A 22091-nucleotide genomic window follows, 5' to 3' on the forward strand; every position below is an offset into this window, starting at 1 on the left:
ATAGAAGCCTCTGAAACATCAGATAACGAAAATAACCTGTCCCCACAATCAAGAGAATCAACAGGTGCCTTAAGCCCACCTGTGGCATCCTTAGTTAATTTTTCGTGAGCCAGGACTATAATTCCTGTCTGAGCCACTGTCGAGCTGAGCAATATAAGTAGAGGGAACAGTAAGACTGACTAGCCAAGCCAGGGACTGCATATATATGAGTTTTATCCCTCTCTCAGAGCCACAGACTAGACTTAAACCAAGCTAAAGTGGTTATAATTACAGGGCGGGGCTGAGCCAATGAGGGGCTTAGTGCAGGCACCGCAGCAAAATGCAATGTTATTATCAGGATTAGAAGGGGTAGTATTAACATGAGGGGCCGTCACAACAAAATACACACCGGACAAAAAAAAAAAAAAAAAAAGACATGCCAACCCTCCTGATTCAGGCGGGAGACTACCGATTTCAAGGCTAGTCTCCCGCCTCCCGATTCAAGCATCCAGAAGCCAGAGTCCTTGGGGTTTCAGCTGACAGGGCTTGGTAATGTGTAACGTGCTAATTCTTCCAGCAATAGTCAGAGTGGCGATGCGGGGGCAAATGAAGGGTGAAAAACAAGCGAATGGTCTTTTAAAGACCTCTGAAGTACTCTGGGGCGGATGTGTGTGTACCCGGAAAGCTGTCTCAGCCCGGGCTAACACACACGGGGGGTTGGTGTATGCACTGCCAGCAACCTGCCAGGCCAGTGCACAACACTTGCGTCACCCTCTCTCTGCCTGCCTGCCAATGCGCTCCATGCTTCTGAAAGGTAAGAAAAAAAAGTGCATTTGCGTTTCAAATGTCCGATGCTGCAGCAGCTCACTTTCAAAGCCCATACATGACAGTAACCCGATTCAAGGCCCCATTCTCCCGATTTTTTTCTAAAAAATGTCCCGCTTTGCTCTTCTGAAATGTTGGCATGTATGACACACTGACCTGAGACTTGCATGTAGAGGGAAGACAGGGCAACTCCCTTTGCAGCGTACCCGCTTTAGTGACTACTTGTGTGCTGCTTGCTGCTCCTCTAGCGTGCATCCCCTGGATGTTCCCAGTGTAACCACGGCTCCGGGCTGACCCGTAGATTGACCATCTTGCCGGTTGTAAAAGTCGTTGGGGGGGAGGCACGCTCTCAACACCAGCATCAGTAGTTAGTTCTGGCCACCAGCTGAAGGGGGGAGGGGTGTTGGCGATTTCTCATGTGAGAGCAGAGGCGGGGGCGCTGCCCCCGCTATGCTGTTACATGCCGCATATCCATTTCCTTATGCCGGGTTTCAGTCTCCCTTGGCCCTGGACGATGCCCTCATGTTCTCCTCACGTGCGAGGAGCTTCAGACAGCAAAGACCCTCCACCCGTTCCCGGATTTTACTTGACGACTTTGGCGGGATTGTAGAGAGCGGCTCTCTGGTCGTCATTTGATCTGCAGAGCGGAAAACTTCAGAAGTGCCGATAATCTGCATTTGAGCTGCCGGGCCTGCCAAGCCCGCCAGTAACAGACCAGACTGGGTTACTCATGTTTGTACAACTCCATGTGAAAGGAAAAGCTGCCCCCCACCATGAAAGGATCCTCTAGTTACTCCTCCACCCCTTACTATGAAAGGATGATGCTCCAGCAACCCCGCCCCCAGCCTCTTACTGCGCTGGAATACCCCTGTGTGCCCCCGGGTGAAGGGATACTCTGCAGCGAGCGAGCGCCTTTCTTAGTCGCACAGGGGTGAATATTGTGCGCCCCACTTCCAGCCTTGCTGTAAACGAGATACTCCCTGTGCAAGAATACTCCCTGTGGTGTATGTACCTTTGCAGGAACACACCCGTGTGATACTCCTCCCCCACGGTGAAAGAACACCCCTGCTTCGGAGGCAAACACTCTTTCCAAAAGGAACTTTTTGCTAAACTGTAGGAGTGCTTTCGTTCCGAAGGCTTCAAAGCACGCTCTCCCTCCCTCTCTCTCTCCCTCACTCTCTCCCCCCCTCTCACTCTCTCCCCCCCTCTCACTCTCTCCCCCTCACTCTCTCTCTCCCTCATCCCCCGTTACGTTTTCACTCCACTTATCGTTTTATCCTGTGTTCCCTCCTTTGCGATTTTTCCTCGCCCCTCTTCTGCTCTGCATCACCTTTTTGTCCCCACCACCCGTTTTACCCTTTTCCTCTCTTACCGGCCTCCCGTCTTTTGTTTTCGCATCTTGTGCTCTGTCCATCGTTTAGTCCCTTTTTGGGCTACTCCTCTCTCCTCTTATCCTCGCACTTTCTTCCAGAACTAATTCTAATTCGTAGTTTCCGCCCCCCCTCACACACACACACTTACTCCTACCTCCTCTCCCTTCCCAGGCGCGCGGCTCCCAGCGCAGTGTTCTCTGCCCGTGTTAGTTGACTGTCCGGTCCGCCCGGAGCCTCGCGCGGTTTCGCTACCACTGGCGTCTCCTCTCCGAAGCCACCAATTTAAGCATTTAACACTAACAGCTCGTTTATTATTGATGTGAGTTAATCTCTACTTGTCCGTCGGACAAAATAGACAGTAAATCTTCTTGTCCGTCATAAAAATCAACATGGTTCGGGCGCCGGGCGATAGGATTCCCCCACCCCTGTACATAGGGCATCTTTAACCCACATCATCATAAGTCGCACAGTGAGGACATCCTGACAAACAGCTCATTCCAATACTCTGATCATGACTATGCAGAAGGCTTACCTTGGAAGGAGGTGCAGCTGGCTTAGGAACAAGGTTCTTATACACTATCGGCACAGCTGTGGAACACTTGCTGCCACCGTTCGAAAGGTGAGGTATGGGTGATGCAAATGCAGCTGAGAAGGCCACTGGATCGTCTTTCGAGATCTTTTTGATGACCAGCATCTTAGTGGGTTGCTTGGCACTCGGAGGGTTTTCTGAAATAAAATGTGCTCTAGGTTTATAAATCAAGATGGAAAATGTAGAAATTAAGCTTCTGGATTGAGTACATATTTCACTGCAGTTGAATATAAAGTTAAGTAGCACTGGACTTTAAGCCAATCCATTCTTAAACAGAAATGATAGCGGATACCTGGTAATCAACAAGAACCACTTCTTGTAAACATAGCATCTTCCACAAAAATATTTGTGACACCCAAAAGTCTTTTAGGCAGCGCTAACGTGCATGAACACACTTCTGTGTCTTATGAGTATGGTTCCCCATTTCGCTATGTTTCCATGTCAGAAGACATCTTCTCAGAACATCCTGGCAATTGCAGATTTCCATTTACTTCTACTTCAAATAAACCATCCTAATGTGTAGGGCAGACCGGAGGAGGGAAAAAGACAACGTTGCTCTGTAAGCATCTGTTCGTAGTGCTTTAGATTCACATGCTCTGCATACTCCTGCGATCTAGCATTGGGCTTGTGTAGGAAGTTGGCTCTGTATATACTATACCAAAGTGAGGTATAGTGTGCGCAGAGTCCAGTGGAACCCAAAAGGTATGCAGAGGTAAAGTAGATCGCACCTCACTCTCTATTTGCGGTAGTGTGGTCTACCAGTAAGGCTGTATCAGAGGACAGTGTTAAGCATTTGTTGTGCACACAGTCAGCAAATGAATTCACACACCCAAAGACTGAACTTCAGACCAATGTTTGTATAAAAATGGGGGGGCGCTAGAGGGCGCACTGCGGAATGGCTGGCTGAAAAGGCAGCTCCGCCGGGCGGAAGACAATTCGCGGACTATCGGCCTCATAAACCACCCAAACGACAACGAAAACGGCGAGTATGGCTGTGGGACGCCTTGGGGCATAAGGCAATGAAGTTGCGGGACTGCCTCGGCGGCGCGGCAGGGCTTTTTCAACGAAAAAACGGACGGGGACCGGAGAGCCGATCCAAGATGGCCGCGCCCGCTGCCGGGGACTGCCGCCGCCTCTGAGCGACCGACCACCGGCTCGCAGCTACCAGGATCTGCTGAGGTATACAAAGCGAAATGCCGACATCGAAGCGCTGATGACATTTGTGGTTGAGCCCTAAGAAGCAGAAACGGCGCGGTCACACAGGACCAGAGAGCCGATCCAGGAGGGCCGCGCCTGCTCCCGGGGACTGCCGCCGCCTCGGAACGACCGACAACCGGCCCGCAGCTACCAGGGTCTGCCGAGGTATACAAAGCGAAATGCCGACACAGCAGCGCTGGTGAAAATAGTAGGTGAGCCCTAGGAAGCAGAAACGGCGCGAACACACAGGACCAGAGAGCCGATTCAAGATGGCCGCGCCCGCTGCCGGAGACTGCCGCCACCTCTGAACGACCGACAAATGGCCCTCAGCTACAAGGATCTGACGAGGTATGCACAGCGAAATGCCGACATCGAAGCGCTGGTGCCCATGATAGGTGAGCCCTAGGGAGCAGAAACGGTACGGACACACAGCGTATTTGCTGGCGGCCACAAAATGGCGGAGAGGTTTACTTACATGCCCGTGACACAGTGAGTACGGGAGCCGGATGGTCTTCGATCTATCGGGCTTAACAGCTGCACGACGGATGACCAATGGCGGGATAAGATATAGGCAGTACCCGGAGGCACGCACACCAACACGGTGATACAGCGGTTTCAGCAGTGAGGGGGGGACAGGAGTGATAACGACGTGGCAGGAAAGCAGAAGCTGGCTGGAGAGGAGTGTGCGACCTGTCCCTCCTGGAGCGGCATCTCATGGCGCCACATAGCTGGTTATTGCCGCGCTGACCTCTATCTGGAGTGTTCCACCACTGGCCTACACACCCCCGTGTGTCAGAGAAGTCGGGACAAATTGGTAGCGGTGGCCGAAGTTAACGCGGCTGGAGGAGGTGTCGCACCTATCGATAACCGCCGGCGGGCTGTTACATAAACTGGCTGCCCCGTCCGCCCGCCTGCCGTGCCACAATCGTAAAAACAGCCACGTACCACGCTGATCCATAGACCCGCACCACCAGTACACTGGCGACTGCCATGGGTAAACCGGACAGGCACCAATCCAAGCTGCAATTCGAGACTCGCAAACAAGGCAAAAATAACGCTACTGCCCCAGAAGCTGAGGGAGATCGTGACGCGTCTGAAGGCTCGGAAATGGAGGCCGTCCTGAAGGCGATCCAGCAGAGCCTGCAAGAAATGAACAACAAGCTGGACACCGTGATGCTGAGGGTAGACACCATGGCGACGAAGCTTGAGAAGCACGATGGACGGCTGACGGAAGCGGAGCACAGGATCTCAAAGGTGGAGGACGACTCCATGGCTATGTTGAAAATGTGTAGTGGTCACTACAAAGCGCTTGAGACCCTGCGAGCGAAGGTGGAGGATCAGGAAGCTAGATCCAGGAGGAACAACATACGCATTTCCGGCCTCCCGGAGTCCACAAACACTGGGAAGATGGAGACCTATGTGGAGACACTACTAAAAGAACTCTTTGGGGCCGATAAATTCTCACCTGTCTTCCTTGTTGAGCGGGCCCATCGGTCGCTGGCACCGATACCTAAACCGGGAGCTGCCCCGCGCATGATAATAGCGAGGATGTTGAATTACAGAGACAGGGACACAGCACTCAGGATGGCCAGGGAAATGGGCAAAATCACGCATCAAGGTAATACCCTGGAATTTTACCCAGACCACACTGTGGCGGTACAGATGGCCCGCAAGGAATTTACCCCCGTAAAGAAAAAATTGCGAGACCTGGGACTAGAGTATGCGATGCTATACCCAGCAAAACTGAAGATCATGTCAGCGGGTAAGCCGATAATACTTCCAACAGTGCAGGCGGCGCAAGAATATATCAAGAAGCTGGGAAAGAGGATGGAATCGCGGGGGGGGGGACCGATCGCACCAGCGACGTTGAATGAACACTGGACACACTGGACCACGTGCAATGACGAATGAAAGATCTACACTACACTCGGTTGTGGGACTATGCTGACTGTTGAGCGCCACGGGGCAAACTGCGATTGATGTGGTGCTGGGCGCCCAGTGTGAGGTCGGGCGGCCCGGCTCACCCACAGAGTGTGGGAGTACGGACTGACGGCGCACTCCCAGCCTGGATCAGTTGGTCGGTAGCACTGGAGATGTCCCCTATCGCAGTGAGTACAGTAAGAGCATTGGGAATGAGGAGATTGGCGGACATAGACTTACGGTTATGATGGGGCACAAGATGCACAGGCACAAGTGGTGTGCTGGCGCAACGGTGCTAGCCACTGGGTGGCGCTAGTCTCTTGGGACGTGACGACCCACCGCTAACAGGGTGATACAAACTGGCGGGGAGAGTCGGCGGTAAAGCGAATTCACAGGTGTGCACCGGGAGGATAGACAATTGGGACATAGCGCACTTCTGCATAGACGGCCGGGCCGGAGGTCATGCTTGCGACAGTCTACGGGGTGGGGAAGGGGACGAAAGGCAACATGCAGATTAATTGCTATTCATACTTCCAACTTCTGCCCACATCCACTATGTGGATGGCGATGTGTGAACCTGGCGACATCCCCCGGAGGGTGCGCCCCACTTCCAAGTTAATTACACTACAGTTACAGTTACAGTTACTCTTGGGATGGCTTTGGCAAAGTTCGGGGGCTAAAGTGGGTGGGGGGAGGGTGGGGAAACTGGACTCTAACCAACTACAACCTCTGTGTCTGAGAGGCATGGCGAACTCCTTGGCAAGGTACTCTCACATGTATAATGATTGCACTCAGAATATGCCGCTGTCACATTCACCTATCATGGGGTATACACTAGTGCACTCACGATATGGAACCCAGACTGAACATCTAGCGTGGATCATCCATCACCCTCTACTAACACATGTCACGTAGAGACTCGCTAAAATTACTCACTTGGAACGTGAGAGGGCTGGGCAACCCCAGGAAAATTAGACAACTGTTTGCTTACTTTGATAGGTTGCGAATTAACATTGTTTTCTTGCAGGAAACACATTTGGATCGAAACGGCACTTCCACACTGGGGGTAAAATGGGCTGAATCAGTCACTCACTCTAACTACTCCTCTTACTCCAGAGGTGTGAGCATACTGATCAGAAAGGGTACGGGCTTTGACATTACTGATGTTCATAGGGACGCGGCAGGGCGGTGCGTGGCGATAGCTGGTAAGATTCGAAGGCAACAGATCTTACTCGTTAACACTTATGGCCCCAATATTGATGATCCAGGGTTTTTTAGACAAGTGTGGGAAACCATCACGAGCATGCAGGCGCCTAAAGTCATTTGGGGGGGGGGATTTCAATGTCACGTTGCAGGATGCGCTAGATAGAGCGGCACACACTGCGGAACAGCATGGGAACGCCAGAATAATGTTACGGGATGCAATGGAAGACCTACATATGGTAGATCTGTGGAGGGCGCGTAACGCGGGAGTAACGACAGCAACACACATAAACGCGGCAAATGACAGTTGGTCCAGGATAGATTATTGGCTGGGCACGCAAGACATACTCACATGGGTGCTTGATGTTGTTCACTTGCCCCGCACATTATCGGACCACAACCCGGTGCTGTTGGAGGTGGAGGTCCCACACTATGACCCACCGCCTTTCACTTGGCGTTTTAACGCAGCAGCGCTAAGAGACCCTGTCTACGTTCATACAATACAGGAGGCAATAGGTGACTATTTTGACCTTAACGGCCCAACAACGGAAGACCCGGGTTTGTTATGGGAGGCCTTTAAGGCTACAATCAGGGGAGTCTGCCTCAGTACAGCCTCAGGCATCCTCAAAGTCTTACGACGGCAACTGCAGACACGCGAACAAGCCATTCGCACACTGGAACAATCATACACCCAGACGGGAGACACCAAAATCTTGGGGGAAATCCAGGTACTACTGACAGAACATGCTAAACTTGCTACTGAAGAGCTGCATTATGTGTCTAAACGAGCTACAGCGAGAAGATATGGGGAAGGAGGTAGGCCTGGCAGGGAACTGGCCTCAAAGATATGCGCAGGCAAAACACCACAAAATATCACGTCCATAACTACTGACGCCGGGGAGGTGATTTCTGACACCAAGGGTATTATGCAGGAATTTATGAACACATATGGCACACTATACAAGGCGCACCCCTCACCGTCACAAGCTGAATTGTTGAAATACATGGAGGACATAGAAATGGCATGGCTGGCTGATGGACATAGGAAGTACTTGGAACGCCCTGTAACTGTAGAAGAAGAAGTCACAGACACCATTAGACGCTTACCTAATAATAAAGCACCAGGACCAGATGGCTTTGTAGCAGAATTCTATAAGGCATACGCTGACCTACTCGCCCCACATTTAGTGAACCTGTACGGGGCGGCACATGAAGCCCAAACACTGCCAGCATCAATGAGGGAAGCCTTACTCATTGCATTGCTGAAACCGGGCAAAGAAATAGATAAATGTGACTCATACCGTCCTCTATCACTGTTAAATGTAGATACAAAAATCATAGCTAGTCTGCTGGCAGACAGACTTAAACCGCTTATGCCGCTATTGATCAGACCTGACCAGTCGGGTTTTATTCCGGATAGGGCCACCACACACAACACACGCACACTGTTCGCTTTAGCACACTATTTGGATCCGGAAACAAAAGCTGTGGCAGTGCTCCTAGACGCTGCTAAAGCGTTCGACACTATTGGTTGGCCCTTTATCCACGCAGTGCTGGTCCGCATGGGCTTCCCGTGGATCTTTCAGAGATGGATAGCTATGCTGTACACAAACTTGACAGCACGCATCAGAGTAAACCGATACGTCTCAGACCCCATACAAATCTGCAGAGGTACTCGGCAAGGGTGTCCGCTCTCGCCGATGCTTTTCGCTTTAGTGTTGGAGCCCCTAGCCTGCAAAATCCGGCAACACCACCACCACTCGGCGATTCAAATGCCCTCTCGACCCATCCACATTTCACTTTACGCGGATGACATGGTGTTATATGTCAAGCACCCTGACCAGCACCTGAATCCGCTTCTGAGAGAGTATATAAAGTTTGGTCACCAGGCAGGTTTGCAGATAAACTGGACTAAGTCCCTTGTATTGGCGCTAACCGACAGCACACAACCGACCGCATTAGATTATCCTTTAGAGTGGCATGAGGACCCCACCAAATATCTGGGCATATGGTTCCATAGAGACCCCGAATTGGTAATCAGGACGAACTACGGGCGGGCGATTGCGGCCCTGGAAGACAAAATTAAAAAATGGAACAGGCTTCCGCTGTCCTTGGCGGACAGGGCAGCGATTGTGAAAATGGTACTGCTGCCGAAATTCCTGTATTTGTTTAACAATATCCCTATAAAACCTCCCGCTGCTGTCTTCCGCAACATCAGGGCGCTAGTCCTTAGTTTGTTATGGGCAGGTAAACAGGCGAGGATGGAATTACGCACCATGACACTGCCATACGCGAGGGGGGGGTTCAAGGTTCCGGACTTCTACCTGTATTACCTATGCGCTCAGGCGCAATACGCACACTTCTGGTACCACGAAGTGCCCTTCCTGACACATGTGGCGGTGGAGGCAGGGGACGCCGACCCGGTCCCCTTGCCCAGTATGCTCACGCATAAGCGCACCAGGCTACACGATCGGGATATTAACCCAGTTAACACGACCACAGAAGCATGGAGACTCCTGGGTAGGGAAGCAGGCTGCTTACCGCTATATGCACCCACGCTCCCGCTAGCACATCACCCAGCCCTCTCGGTAACACAAGAAAGGGTCGGCATGGATCTGTTCCGGCGGGCTGGAATAGACACGTTGGGGGACCTGTACACAAATGGCGAATTCCAGACACTTGATAAATTGCAATACATCAGCAATCCAACTCCGCTGTTCAGTTTTAACTTCTATAGACTGCAGAGAGCACTACGGGAACACTATCCGACACATCCGGAGGAACCACCTATCCTGGAACCTCTACAACTACTCCTGACTACACCCAAGGCATCTCACCTGGTCTCCAAATTATATGCGAGCATACAAGGGGCGGTAGGGTCCAACACACACAAGGCCAGGGACAGATGGAGCGCGGGACTAACAGAACCCCTGACGGATGTAGAGTGGGATTCTGCTTGCATGCTCACGGGAATGCTAACTCCCAACGGGAACTTGAAAATTATACATTACAAGTATTTGCATCAAGTGTACCACACGCCTCAGAAGCTTTACAAGCATGGCTTACGAGAAGATTCAAAATGTTGTAGATGCGGTCAGGAGGATGCGGATTTCATGCATCTAGCATGGCACTGTCGTAGAGTGGCGGGATATTGGGAACGGGTTGTGGAAGTTTTGAGTGAGATGCTGGGGGTTGGCGTGAAGTGCGAGGCGAAGATCTGTCTACTGGGTATTACTCCACAGCTGAAAGCTATGAGGCGTAGATTCTGTGCTGTGGCGCTACTTCTGGCTAAAAGAAGGGTGTCACTTCACTGGCATAGTAAAAGAGCACCAGAAGTAAAACGATGGATTGAAGATATGGTGTACTGCCGTGATACGCTCGTCACATACGAAGAGGAGTTGCCGGGCGGCTCTAAACCCAAAGACTATTGGGGGTACTTACGAGCCTATCTGCTTGAACATGACAAGTCAGACACAGACACGGAAATTGCGTAAGCTGGAAAACCTGCAAATGACAACACAGGGTGATCAGTTATGCAGTACCGACGCTTGGGAGGGAGGATGCCGTGATGCAGAGGGGAGGTTGCAGGGGGAGACCTATAAGTTGGGGAATGTAATGTTAAGATAAGTTTCAGTTACAAAACGAAATGTGCATACAATACATCAAAAACTGTTCAAATGTAAGATTACAGATGTACCAGACAGCGAGCAGAGCACTGACACACACCTGCCTGTTGTCGGATAACACGCCGCCGGTCCGCTGGATGTCGGCTGATGGGCTGTGTACAACTCGCATTGCAGCGCAAAAAAAAACTGTACTTGCATGTAGCCGGCCCGAGGCGGATGTAGGCGAGTGCAGTATAAATGATTCGCGACATGTCGGATGTGTGTTAACAAAGTGCAATAAAATTCTTACAATTAAAAAAACAAAAAAAAAAAAAATGTTTGTATAAAAATATTCTTTTAGTTATTTTATTTTTCTACAACCAAGCAAGCCTGGCACATGTAAGTGATTTATACTTTGCAGTAAGGATACAGTTTGAATTGCACTTGTATATATACTTTGGTTTGATTACAGTAGAATCACAGGTAATGCAATGCTTTGAAATACTGTACATATTCTTTTTATTGACTTTTCATAGGATGTCAAGTAGATTACTTCACAGATTACTTTTCTTACAGTGTAGTATACCTGGATACTGCACTGGGACATTTCCTGTAAACAGGCAAGTAAAAGCATTTTGGTTATTTGGTTACAGTTTTAGAGAGACTTATAGATATTCCAATTCAACACTTAGAAACTTTTTCAATGATATCCTATGGGAGGAAATCGTGTTATCGGTTAACAGGTATGTACTTTGTTGTGGGAGCTCAGCGGTCCCCCAGGGTGAAGGATACACTCTTGTTACACCCTCAGCAGCACTAGGGCGGTTGGGTGCAGAGTGCTGAGGCCCAATGTTATCTAATGGGGGTTAGGGAGCCTCCGGTTGGTTGCTGCTTACGAGCAGGCCACTGGGTTGTGGGATCAAAGCTCCTGGACTTAAGCTCAGGGCAAATGGGGATTCAAGTTAGCAGCAAAAGTGCACCCTAAGCGCCACTAGGGCGGTCGGGTGCAGGATGCTGGTTTATCGCCGGGTGCCCTGTTACTTTCAATGGGTATTCTCCGGTTTGCAATCACACTGCTGGCGCCTGGTGTTAGGCTCAGGGCAAAGGGGGATCCTGTTGAGCTCAAAAAGGTGCACCTGCATTGGTGCAGGGGCGGGGACGACCATCTTCTGGAGGTGACCACAAGTTGGAGGTAAGCTGGAATGCGCACACTATCCAACATCATCCTGCACAACTACCAACATAACGCAGTGAAACTGAGTGATATGCCTCCGTAAACGAGGCAGACACGAGAGGATGACTGAAAGTGCCTTCGGAGAGCCCACACAGTCGCTGCTGACTGCATTCTCGTTAAGGAGACCGGGCTAATGGCGGCCATCCTGCGGTAAGACCAGCGAGTGAGAGGATTGAGACAGCGGGGGCCAGCAGAAGCCTCACTGCCTGCGGGCGAGCCCGGTATAGATAACGGCACAGATTGGGTGCGGAACACTTTACTGCGCTGTGCGGTGGGGGCCTGTGGCTATGAGGCACCAACGCAGCCGCAACTGAGGCACTGCTGGGGGGGGGGGGTTTGGGGTGGGGGCACACTGACTCAGGCAAGCAGCGCGCTGCCAGGCTCCAACACTGGGAGCTGCGCCAAACGCCGCATTCCCCGCTACGAGTGGGGGCCCCTCGGGCAGCCAGAGTGTCATACTCACCAGGGCAGCACTGGGAACACCGGCGACGGCCCATCTGCACCATAGTCGCTGAATCATACATGCATTAACCCGTGCTGCCCTGACGCGACTTGGATCCACGATGCGGCCTGCGGGGACTAATGACCTAGTGGGCGGCACTCGGTCCTCTCCCTGCCACACTGCGGTGGACGAAGCTGGACCTGCGTGGCTGGGCGTCATAACTCTGCCTTTACCCTCTGGGCAGTGTGGCTCGACCGCTGCCTTCTAGCGCGTCAGAGCACCTGGGAGAGAGCTGGGAGCAAAGTCGATACAGGGCCAGGCTGCGAGACGGACCATGAGTCAGCAACTGTGAAGCGCCATTTTACCAGCGGCCTGGGGCCCCGAATGAAAACCCGCATCAGCCCTTCCTGTAGTGCTCTGGTAGTCAGAGGCCAGCCAGACGCATACTTCTCGGCCCCATTGCCAAGATTCAGCCGCCGGGTCCAGCGGTCTGAAAGCAGAGGGAGTCTTCAGCGCAACCGCACAGGCACGCGTGGTACTGGCCCGGCACCTTTTCCAGGTCCATTCTGGGAGACACGCAACATGGACGACCCCCCCCCACCAGCTGACAGACTGACACAAATTGAAACACGAGCTCTACCCCTTCCTGAAGTTGGCTGCAAGGGGGGGGGGGGGGGGGGGGGGGGGACTTGGTCTACGAGGCGCGCCATTGTCAAAGAGGTCCAGGAATGGCCCGAGTGGCACTGGAAGAACGCAGAGGACGCTCTACAGGTGGCCTCTGCCTGGTAACCCCAAGCCACTGACAACATTATGTGGGCAGTGATACCACACCATTACTGCTTGCACGGTTGCACTTCCGCCTGGGCTGCATCACCTGGCGCACACTGGATCGCGGAAGCGGGATAACGGGACGGCACAGCTACACAGTAAGCGCCCTCACGGCGCACTACATCGCAGCTAATCTGCGGGAGTCCTATCCTACACTGCGACAAGACATTCCTGGGCTGCGGTGGCGTGGGATAGGGACGGACTGGGCTAGATTTCAGCGAGGAGCCCCGACCTCACCACTTGGCTCAAACACACAGTATAGCCCTAGACCCGGCAGGGGGTAGGGGGGGGGGGGGGGGGGGTTCGGCAGCACAGCGGTGGATAGCGACCTGGCCGAATGGGGAGGAAGGACAAAGCCCAGACTAAATTAACTTTCGAGGCAAGGAAAACCACCTGCACGACTGGTGAAACTGCTCCAACTATGGCGGAACAGGGCACAAGCCTAGATGCGCTTGCAGACACACTGGCGGTTGTGCAACAAAGTTTGCTGACCATAGATGGTAAAATAGATCACCTCAACCTCTGCATGGACAACATGACTGCCAAACTAGATCAACAAGCGAGCAGGATCATTGAAATGGAAACACGTATTGCGTCCGCGGAAGATGTAACACAAGAACTACAGGACAAAAGCCTCCATATGGAGAAGGTGCTTGCCGTAATAAAGGCCAAGAATGAAGAGCTAGAAGCGCGGTCCTGGTGCAACAATGTCCACATCACAGGGGTGCCGGAGTCAACGAACATGGGGCGTATGGAACAATATGCTGAGACTTTGTTGAAAGACATTTTTTGGTGCAGAAGAACTCTCCCCCATGATGAAATTTGAAAGCTCAACGCACCCTCGCCCTCCGCCAGGGGCACAACCACGCCTCATTGTGGCTAGGCGGTTAAATTACAGGGACCGCGACACAATACTACGCTTGGAGAGGGGAAAAAGGGGCCATCACCCATCAAGGCAACATGCTGCTTTTTTTTCTCCGAACTTCACCATGGCGGTACAGTCAGCTCGACGTGAATACCAGCAGGTGAAAAATAGTCTACTGTAGGCGGAAATCAAATATGCCATGTTCTACCCTGCTCGCCTCAAGATAATGCACCAAGGCACAGATAAGATTTTCAATACACCTAAGGCTGCTATGGCCTACACTGATTCACTGCTGAAGGGCGACAGGCAGGTCCAACAACTCGGGGATGCAGAATGATCCAGACTGTTAACAGAACAGCGCATGGGACTGCAGCTGACCGGGTGAGTTGCTTACCACAGGACAGGATGCACCAACGCCCACTCACCTTCGGCATATTCTGACTGCTCGCACAGCTTATTGGTAGTAACGGTAACACGGCGCTCAGGGCCCATGCCAACCGGGGTGTAAGATGGGTCGCTGGCGTGACCCCGAAATGGGTAAGCGCCGAACTGTTGTACATTTGTTTACTAATAATACCGAGAATGTATTAGATGTTGCTCGGAAATCTCCGGTTTATCAAGTAAAAGGGATGTCCTCCAGCATAATTGGGATGTGGATGGGGGGTATTGTTCGCATTTGATGCCAAAGTTTTTCCTTTATTCATGCAGCATAGGTATTGCAAGAGTGTTTACTTTACAGTTGTACAAATATGCCTTTTTCAATGTAGTATTTTGAAGCCAAAGAAATGTAGACTACTAAGATGCTTAACATGGAATGTACGGGGGCTGAACGATACCAGAAAGGCCCGTCATGTATTGGAATTTCTTAACAGACACCACAGAGGTAGCAATGCTCCAGGAGACGCACCTCACCACGCATACTGACAAGACAATGGGTCGGGCTGGGCGGAGCTGACAGCAGCATCCTCATATTCCACATATTCGCGGGCTATCATTATTATGATCAAGAAAGGAGTACAATTTCAACTGGACTGGGTGTTAAGGGACGATCAGGGTAGGTATATAATCCTCACGGGCGTTCTAAGGGGCTCATGAATTGGGCTGATTAACACATATGGGCCAAACACAGACGACCCTGGGTTTTACACCGCCATTCGTAACAAGCTAAGAGAACTGTCATACACAAATCTAACCTGGGGTGGTGACAAACATTACACAACATGGAGCAGGACAGATTGGCGAATGCGATAGACCACCACAAGCAGGCTACTAAGGAAATGCTGGCATGTATGGACGAATTCGACCTGGTTGATACGTGGCGACTCCGCCACCCAGGCACTAGGGAGGGCGCATTCACGTCAACAGTGCATGACAGTTGGTCTAGGCTGGACTTTTGGCTTGCCACAACACGCGCCAATGACTGGGTGACAGACGTTAGGACACACTCCGACCACAAGCCAGTGCTTTTAGTGGTAGACATACCCACCTACACACCACCGTTATAACACAAGGTCTCTGTTGGACCCTGTGTACAATGACACTATATGGAGAGCAGTGGAGGAGTACTTTCAGATAAATGTGGGGTCGGTTGCTGGAGGCAAAATATGAACACACCCACCATGCCGACTTCCTAGGAAGAATTAAGTACCAACTTACACTCTAGAACTACTTTGCAGGAGATGAACTCAAATACTTAGCGAAGAGGCAGACTGCTGGGCTTATGGAGAGGGTGATCGGTCAGGGCACACCTCAGCCCTCAAAATTCAAACTAGATGCACGCAACATACAGTAATGCACCTTACTGACGACAAATGAGTGACGCACTTTGATAATGAGGGGATTACCTCCACATTCGTGGCTGCATACAGTAATCTGTACACATCGGCAGGGGACACAGATGGGGCTGAGCTCACGGAGTATTTGGAGGATATCGCCCTGGCGTGGCTATCGAATGACCAATTAGAATATCTGGCTCAGCTGATAACGGTTCCAGAGGTTCAGGAGGCCATCAGATCGCTGCTTAACGGTAAAGCACCAGGCCCACATGGACTCACCAATGAGTTCTACAAAACCTATAGCGACCTGATCAACCCACACCTTGTGGCTAAGTAGGCTGACTCCTATGAGAAACAAATTCTTCCCCCAACTCTAAGAGAAGCGCTAATAATAACGCTACTCAAGTCCGACAAAGCGCAAGATAGATGGGACCCTTACCGCCAACTGTCCCTCATCAATACCGATGACAAAATACTGGCTGAGGTGCTAGCAAAAGGACTGACGCCATTATTGCCCAACATTGTGCTATCAGATCAATCGGGTTTTATCCCTGAAAGATCAACCTCCCATAACATTCGCACCATATTTGCACTCCTACATGTCCTAAACCCAGAGTTAGAGGCGGCGGCCGTCATATTGGATGCGGCCACAGCCTTTGACTCGATGGAGTGGGGATATCTCTTCGCTATCATGCAAAGAATGAGTATGCCCAGTGTGTTGCTTAACTGGATAAAGCTCCTCTACACGGACCCAATGGCCCGGATCAAAGTAAATTGGAGGGTGTCAGGGCCAGTGTGGATACGGCGTGGAACGAGGCAGGGATTCCCGCTCTCCCTGCTACTCTTCACCATAGCGTTAGAGCCCCTAGCCTGCAAAATACGACAGAAATAAGCAGACACAGCACTTAGACTCTACCAACGACAAATAGGCATATCCTTCTATGCAGATGACATGGTGCTCTATGTGAAAGACCTGCAGAACAACCTGTCGAGATAAAGAGAACATCTGCTTTGGTAGATTCTATGGACTCCAAATCAACTGGAGCAAATCCACAGTCGTACCTCTAACAGAGGGGCACCCAGCCATGCTCCCTAGACTTCCCCTTGGAGTGGCAAACCGACCCAGTTAAATACCTGGGGATCTGGATTCACAGGGACACAGCGGAAGTCATCAGGATTGGGCAATTGACCAGCTTGAAGCACAGGTAGACAAAAGGGTTAAACTACCCTTAACACTAGCAGACAGGATAGCTATTATAAAAATGGTCACACTGCCCAAATTGTTATACCTATTCAAAAACATCCCGATTACCCTCCCTAATCATTTTTTTAAAACAATACAAACGCACATATTCAAAATGGTCTGGGCTGGGAAGCAAGCGCGAATAGGATGGGACACACTATCACTCTCCTATGAGCTGGGAGTATTTGCCACCCCAGATTTCAAACTCTACTATTTATGTGCCCGTGCCCAAGCCCACTATTGGTATCACCCGGTGCGCTATCTGCCACATCTGACTTTAGAAGACGGGCATGCTCGTCCGATACCACTACACCACATCCTACCTCAAACACAAGGACGTACCCCTCACAGAAATCAACCAAGTACAAGCCACTGCAGAGGCGTGGAGGCGGTTGGATGGCATGGCCTGTAAGCTGCCACTATATGCACCAAGCATGCCGCTCGCCAACCACCCTGCGCTGTCTGTCGCAGGATGCAGGCAGCATTGTAATACTACGAGATGTGGGTATTAGCACTCTGGGCGATCTAAATAAGGAGAGGCAGTTTGTGGAGGCATCCGCCCTACACTACATTAGCAATCAAACGCTGCTATTTAGGTTCACCTACCACTGATTGTGGCCAGCCATCAAAGCCCTGTACCCCAGCTTTCCTGTGGAGCCACCTGCGCTAGTCCCGCTACAAATAATTGTAGACTAACAAAAAACATTTAGTGGCCAAACTATACCAAGCAATGCAAACAAGTAGCACAACTCACCCACAGAGCACTCGATAGGTGGAACCAGATGCTAGACGTGCTTCTAACCCAGGATGAATGGAAGTTTTGTTGTAAACTTACTGAAATGCTGACTCCTAATGGTAATTTGCAAATTAGCCACTATAAATATCTTCACCAAACCTACCACACGCCCATGAAGCTATGTCAACAGGGCCTAATAGCGGACTCCGCTTGCCGCAGATGCGGGGCGCAGGATGCAGATTTTGTACATCTAGCGTGGAGCTGTGGGAAAGTCCGAGACTACTGGGAACAAGTGGTATCATTCCTATGTGAGGTAATGCAATGTGCATTTAAGTGTTCAGTTCCTGTGTGCCTCTAGGGCCTTCTCCACACGACATGGCCGGCCAAGAAGAAACTGCTGGCAATAGCATTGTTAATGGCAAAACGTAGAGTGTCCATGCACTGGGACAGCAGACTCTGCCCAACGTTCCACAAATGGGTATCGGACTTGGTGTACTGCAGAGACACCTTAAAGACTTATGAGGAGGAATTACCTGCCAGGTCTCGCCCGAAAGACTTCTGGGCACCTCTTACCACGTATCTGCTGGATCACGGAGACATTCTATCCCCGACACCCGCCATACTCTGTAAACCCTGTATAAGTAATGACTGTGGCTCTCTGTGTATTGACCTAGTGAGATTTTTGTGCAAAACAGCTAGTTAACAAACTTAGTAGTGCTGCATGACTCAGTTAAGTTATTAACTGCATTATAGAAAATCAAATAAAATAAATTTAATAAAGAATCGCCGGGGAGACCTCAGTGTTGGGCCACTCGGGCCGTGGGCGCCCGAGTTCATAGTGGAGCAGACTCTCAGATTTGGCCGGAGCTGTAATCAGGGGGTGAACAAATCCAGTGTTCACGGGAGACAAAGTCTTTTCGTTGGAGGGCAGGGGAGGTCCTCATGGTTCTTGGTTCTCATGGTTCTTGAGGTTGCTGGCTGCAGGACACACCGGAGTTTTGCTTCTGCAGGTTCAAGGTGGGGACAGGCCGTTCAAGGTGGGGACAGGCCGTTAGAGCTGGGGCCAGGCCGTTAGAGCTGGGGCCAGGCCGTTAGAGCTGGGGCCAAGTCAGTGGCCATCCTCCTGTTCTAACCCCAGAAACTCAACCCCAAAGACCAAGTACTTACCTGGTAACTGTTAACTTCATTTCCCTCCATAGGAACCTATTGATTGTTTTTCTCAGTCAAGTGTGGACTTTATGTGTATGGAAACTTGAAAAATTACAATTGTGCAAAACTGATTTTACTTACCTTTTCTCTAGGAAATGTCCCATTGTGATAGGCATATCACACGGAGTAGAAAAAGTAACTTAAAAAGGAATCTAAAAGTAACGAAAAAGTAATCAACCGTAATTTCAACACCTTGACTTATGAACTTGCATAATATTTGGCAAAGCATTTACTTTACTTACTTGTACCAGGCTTGGCTTGGTTCTAGAAATAAAATATCTTAACAATATTTTTATACAAACAAAATTGGTCCGAATTCAGTCTTTGAGTGTGGGACATCATTTGCTGATTGAGTGTGAACAACATATGCTTAACACTACCCACTGATAAAGTCTTACTGCTCGCCCACACTACCACAAATCGAGAGTAAGTTGCTATCTACTTTTACCTCTGCCTACCTTAAGGGTTCCACTGGACTCTGTGCACACTATACCTCACTTTGACATAATATATACAGAGCCAGCTTCTCATGTACTGCACATACAGGGCATCGTCCAATAATCATTCTCAAGAGTTCATTGGCCAAATCTCTGATACAACTACTAACACTAGAGATTCCAATTCACACAAAAAAAAATACAAAAAAATCGAATGACAGCATTACAAAAGTTTGATCTAGCATCTCCTAACAGGTCTCTTTCTTGTCGCCCAGCTCCATCACTTCACGTAGATTCTTCTACAGGATCTCCTGTTTATTCAACTGGTAAGTTTAGCTTGCCAACTACTGACTAACTGCTTCTGCGCAACAAACGAGTGACTCAATTTCATGACCCACAACTGATCCAAATTATGTGTTCCCAACTGAAAAGCTACCATGGAAGTATTACTAACAACTCAAAAGACCCATGTAGCATTTCGTCAATATATTGACATGAAATCCCCAATACACATCATGGCATCTAACTCAGAACAAAGGCCCGCAGGACTTCTTAAATTGTTGATTGGAAATCACTTTCCAATCAACAACTGTTTCCGGATCAATTCATCATTGCATTTTTAACTCGAGAGTAAGCAGTGAATAAACACTGCAAGAGTGAACCCAAGATTTAGGTCTTAATTCAAATACATCATGTTGCAGAAGCAAACTTTTTCTGACAGGGGAATTTTAATTTCCACACAAGAATACTCCACTAATTTCAAGAAAAGTGGTTGTAACATTCTTATAAAACTCCTCAAAAGACAGCTCACAATCAAGAACCAGCTCCATTCCACTGCCAGCTACAATCAACCCAAGTATAACTGGCCTTGTGGATCAAGAAGGACCACAAAATAAGTATCTGAAGTACCATGCGGCTAATCCCCTCACGACCGTGTTGCTAAACAATTCTCATTATTGTAAACTATTGTGGTGACAGATTATGGAGGATGGAAAATACTGGGAAAGCAAACAAAGATTGGTCATGGCTACAGGAAACACTTTTACAGACTTCCAAACTATCACTACTCCTAACAAAGAAGAAAAAGGGGGCGTGGCCAGGCGCCGATGAAGATAGCCGCCTAGGAACCGAGCTCCGCCGGGACCGCTGTTGTCCCCACGAAATCCGACATCAAATCCTGGTTGGAGCGCACCCTTATCGCAGCGCCAACTCCCTTATGTAAAGCGCTACTGATCCGCGCTTTGAGCGAAGTCCGAGCACCCAGCGGGGACGTATCGCCGCGATCGACTGCAGCGGCTGGCCCGGGATTGCGGCTTGGAGCCTGAGGACCGGGAGGGACACAAATAGAGGCCCCGGCTTGCGGCCTATACCCTGCACTGGGCCGGAGCGGGGCCCGCTCTCCGGCGGCTGGGCCCGCATAGGCGCCGAGCCGCGTTGCTGCCTGTGACCTTGCAAGATCCGACGGACATACTGGAGGAGGGGCACAAGAGCCTGTGGGGGTGCCGCGTGGGCCTCGGCTGACACCGCTGCCGGCCCGTGGGTGCGGCCGGCCTGCAGACAGACGGGCTCTACCGGCAACGCTTTGCCACGCGGACACCCCAGACACGGGGAGGGGTCCCGGGGACCAGTGTGTGGCGGCACGCACGAGGTTGGTGGCGTGGCAGCGTGAGCGGCGGCCCATGGCGCCTTAGACTGGCTGAGCAGAGAACCCGAGCAGTGGGCCTGACGGCTGAGCCTCAGGCCTGGTGGTGGTGACGCAAAAAAAGACAGGAAGACCTACACTCAGGGCGAGTGCGCGGATACGCTTGAAGCCTTCCGTCCGCGACGAGAGAAGCCCTGGTCCTGTGGCCATAAATGGCGGGCTGAACTGATCTTTGCAAAAAGGGGGCAGCCTTGGCTGCTGGCTGGGGCCTAGTGTAGTGCACCGCGAAATCCCGCGCGGTGACAGAGCCGGCCTACCGCGCAGAATTACCACACTGCCCAAGTGAAGGAGTGGAAACAGGGCACGAATAGCGATTGTCGTCACCCGGCCTGGTGGCATAGACCCTGGTGGTGAAGGAGCCGATATCAAACATGCGGCCCAAGGTGGGAACAACACCACAAACTACCAAACTAGATAAATATGCGGTGCCAACTGGTCCGACGCAGTCTGGAGCGACAGTGGGAAACACCACAGACCGAACGGAGCCCTCCTTGACGTCCATAATGGCCGCGATACATACGCTAGGCACTAATCGAGACAAAAATGGACAAGATCTCCATTGAGGTTAACCTGCTACGCACGGACCTTGGCAAGACCACGGAGAGAGAGCGAGAACTAACGAGACGGACGTCAAGGCACTACAGGCCTCTGAAAAACGGCTCAAGGGGCGAGTAAATGAGCTCGTCCTCCAGCACCGCCAAATGGCGCTTAGGCTTGAGGACCAGAAAGGGAGGGCCAGACAGAGTAATATCCGCGTAGTTGGTGTGCCGGAAGGAACGGAGGGGCAAAGTGTGGAGCTATTTCTGGAAGACTTAATTCTCCGCCACTTAAAGCCGAAGAGACTCAAGATCTTTACCATCGAGCGTGCCCACCGAGCCCCGCTCCCTAAACCCAGGCCGGGGGTTCCGCCAAGAACAATAATTGCCAAA

At 50.9% G+C, this 22091-nt stretch overlaps 1 protein-coding gene across 3 annotated transcripts in view; it reads right to left on the reverse strand.

Annotated features, from left to right (window-relative positions):
• GPBP1L1 (GC-rich promoter binding protein 1 like 1) overlaps positions 1–22091 on the reverse strand; it is a 462270-nt gene that overhangs the window by 162854 nt on the left and 277325 nt on the right. For all 3 annotated transcript variants that reach the window (XM_085602876.1, XM_085602874.1, XM_085602875.1), the window contains exon 7: positions 2710–2903. In XM_085602876.1, coding sequence (XP_085459002.1) covers positions 2710–2903 — 194 coding nt within the window. The remainder of the gene's footprint in view (positions 1–2709; positions 2904–22091) is intronic.

This window comes from Triturus cristatus, chromosome 4_2 (genome assembly GCF_964204655.1).
Source record: "Triturus cristatus chromosome 4_2, aTriCri1.1, whole genome shotgun sequence".
NCBI lineage: Eukaryota > Metazoa > Chordata > Amphibia > Caudata > Salamandridae > Triturus > Triturus cristatus.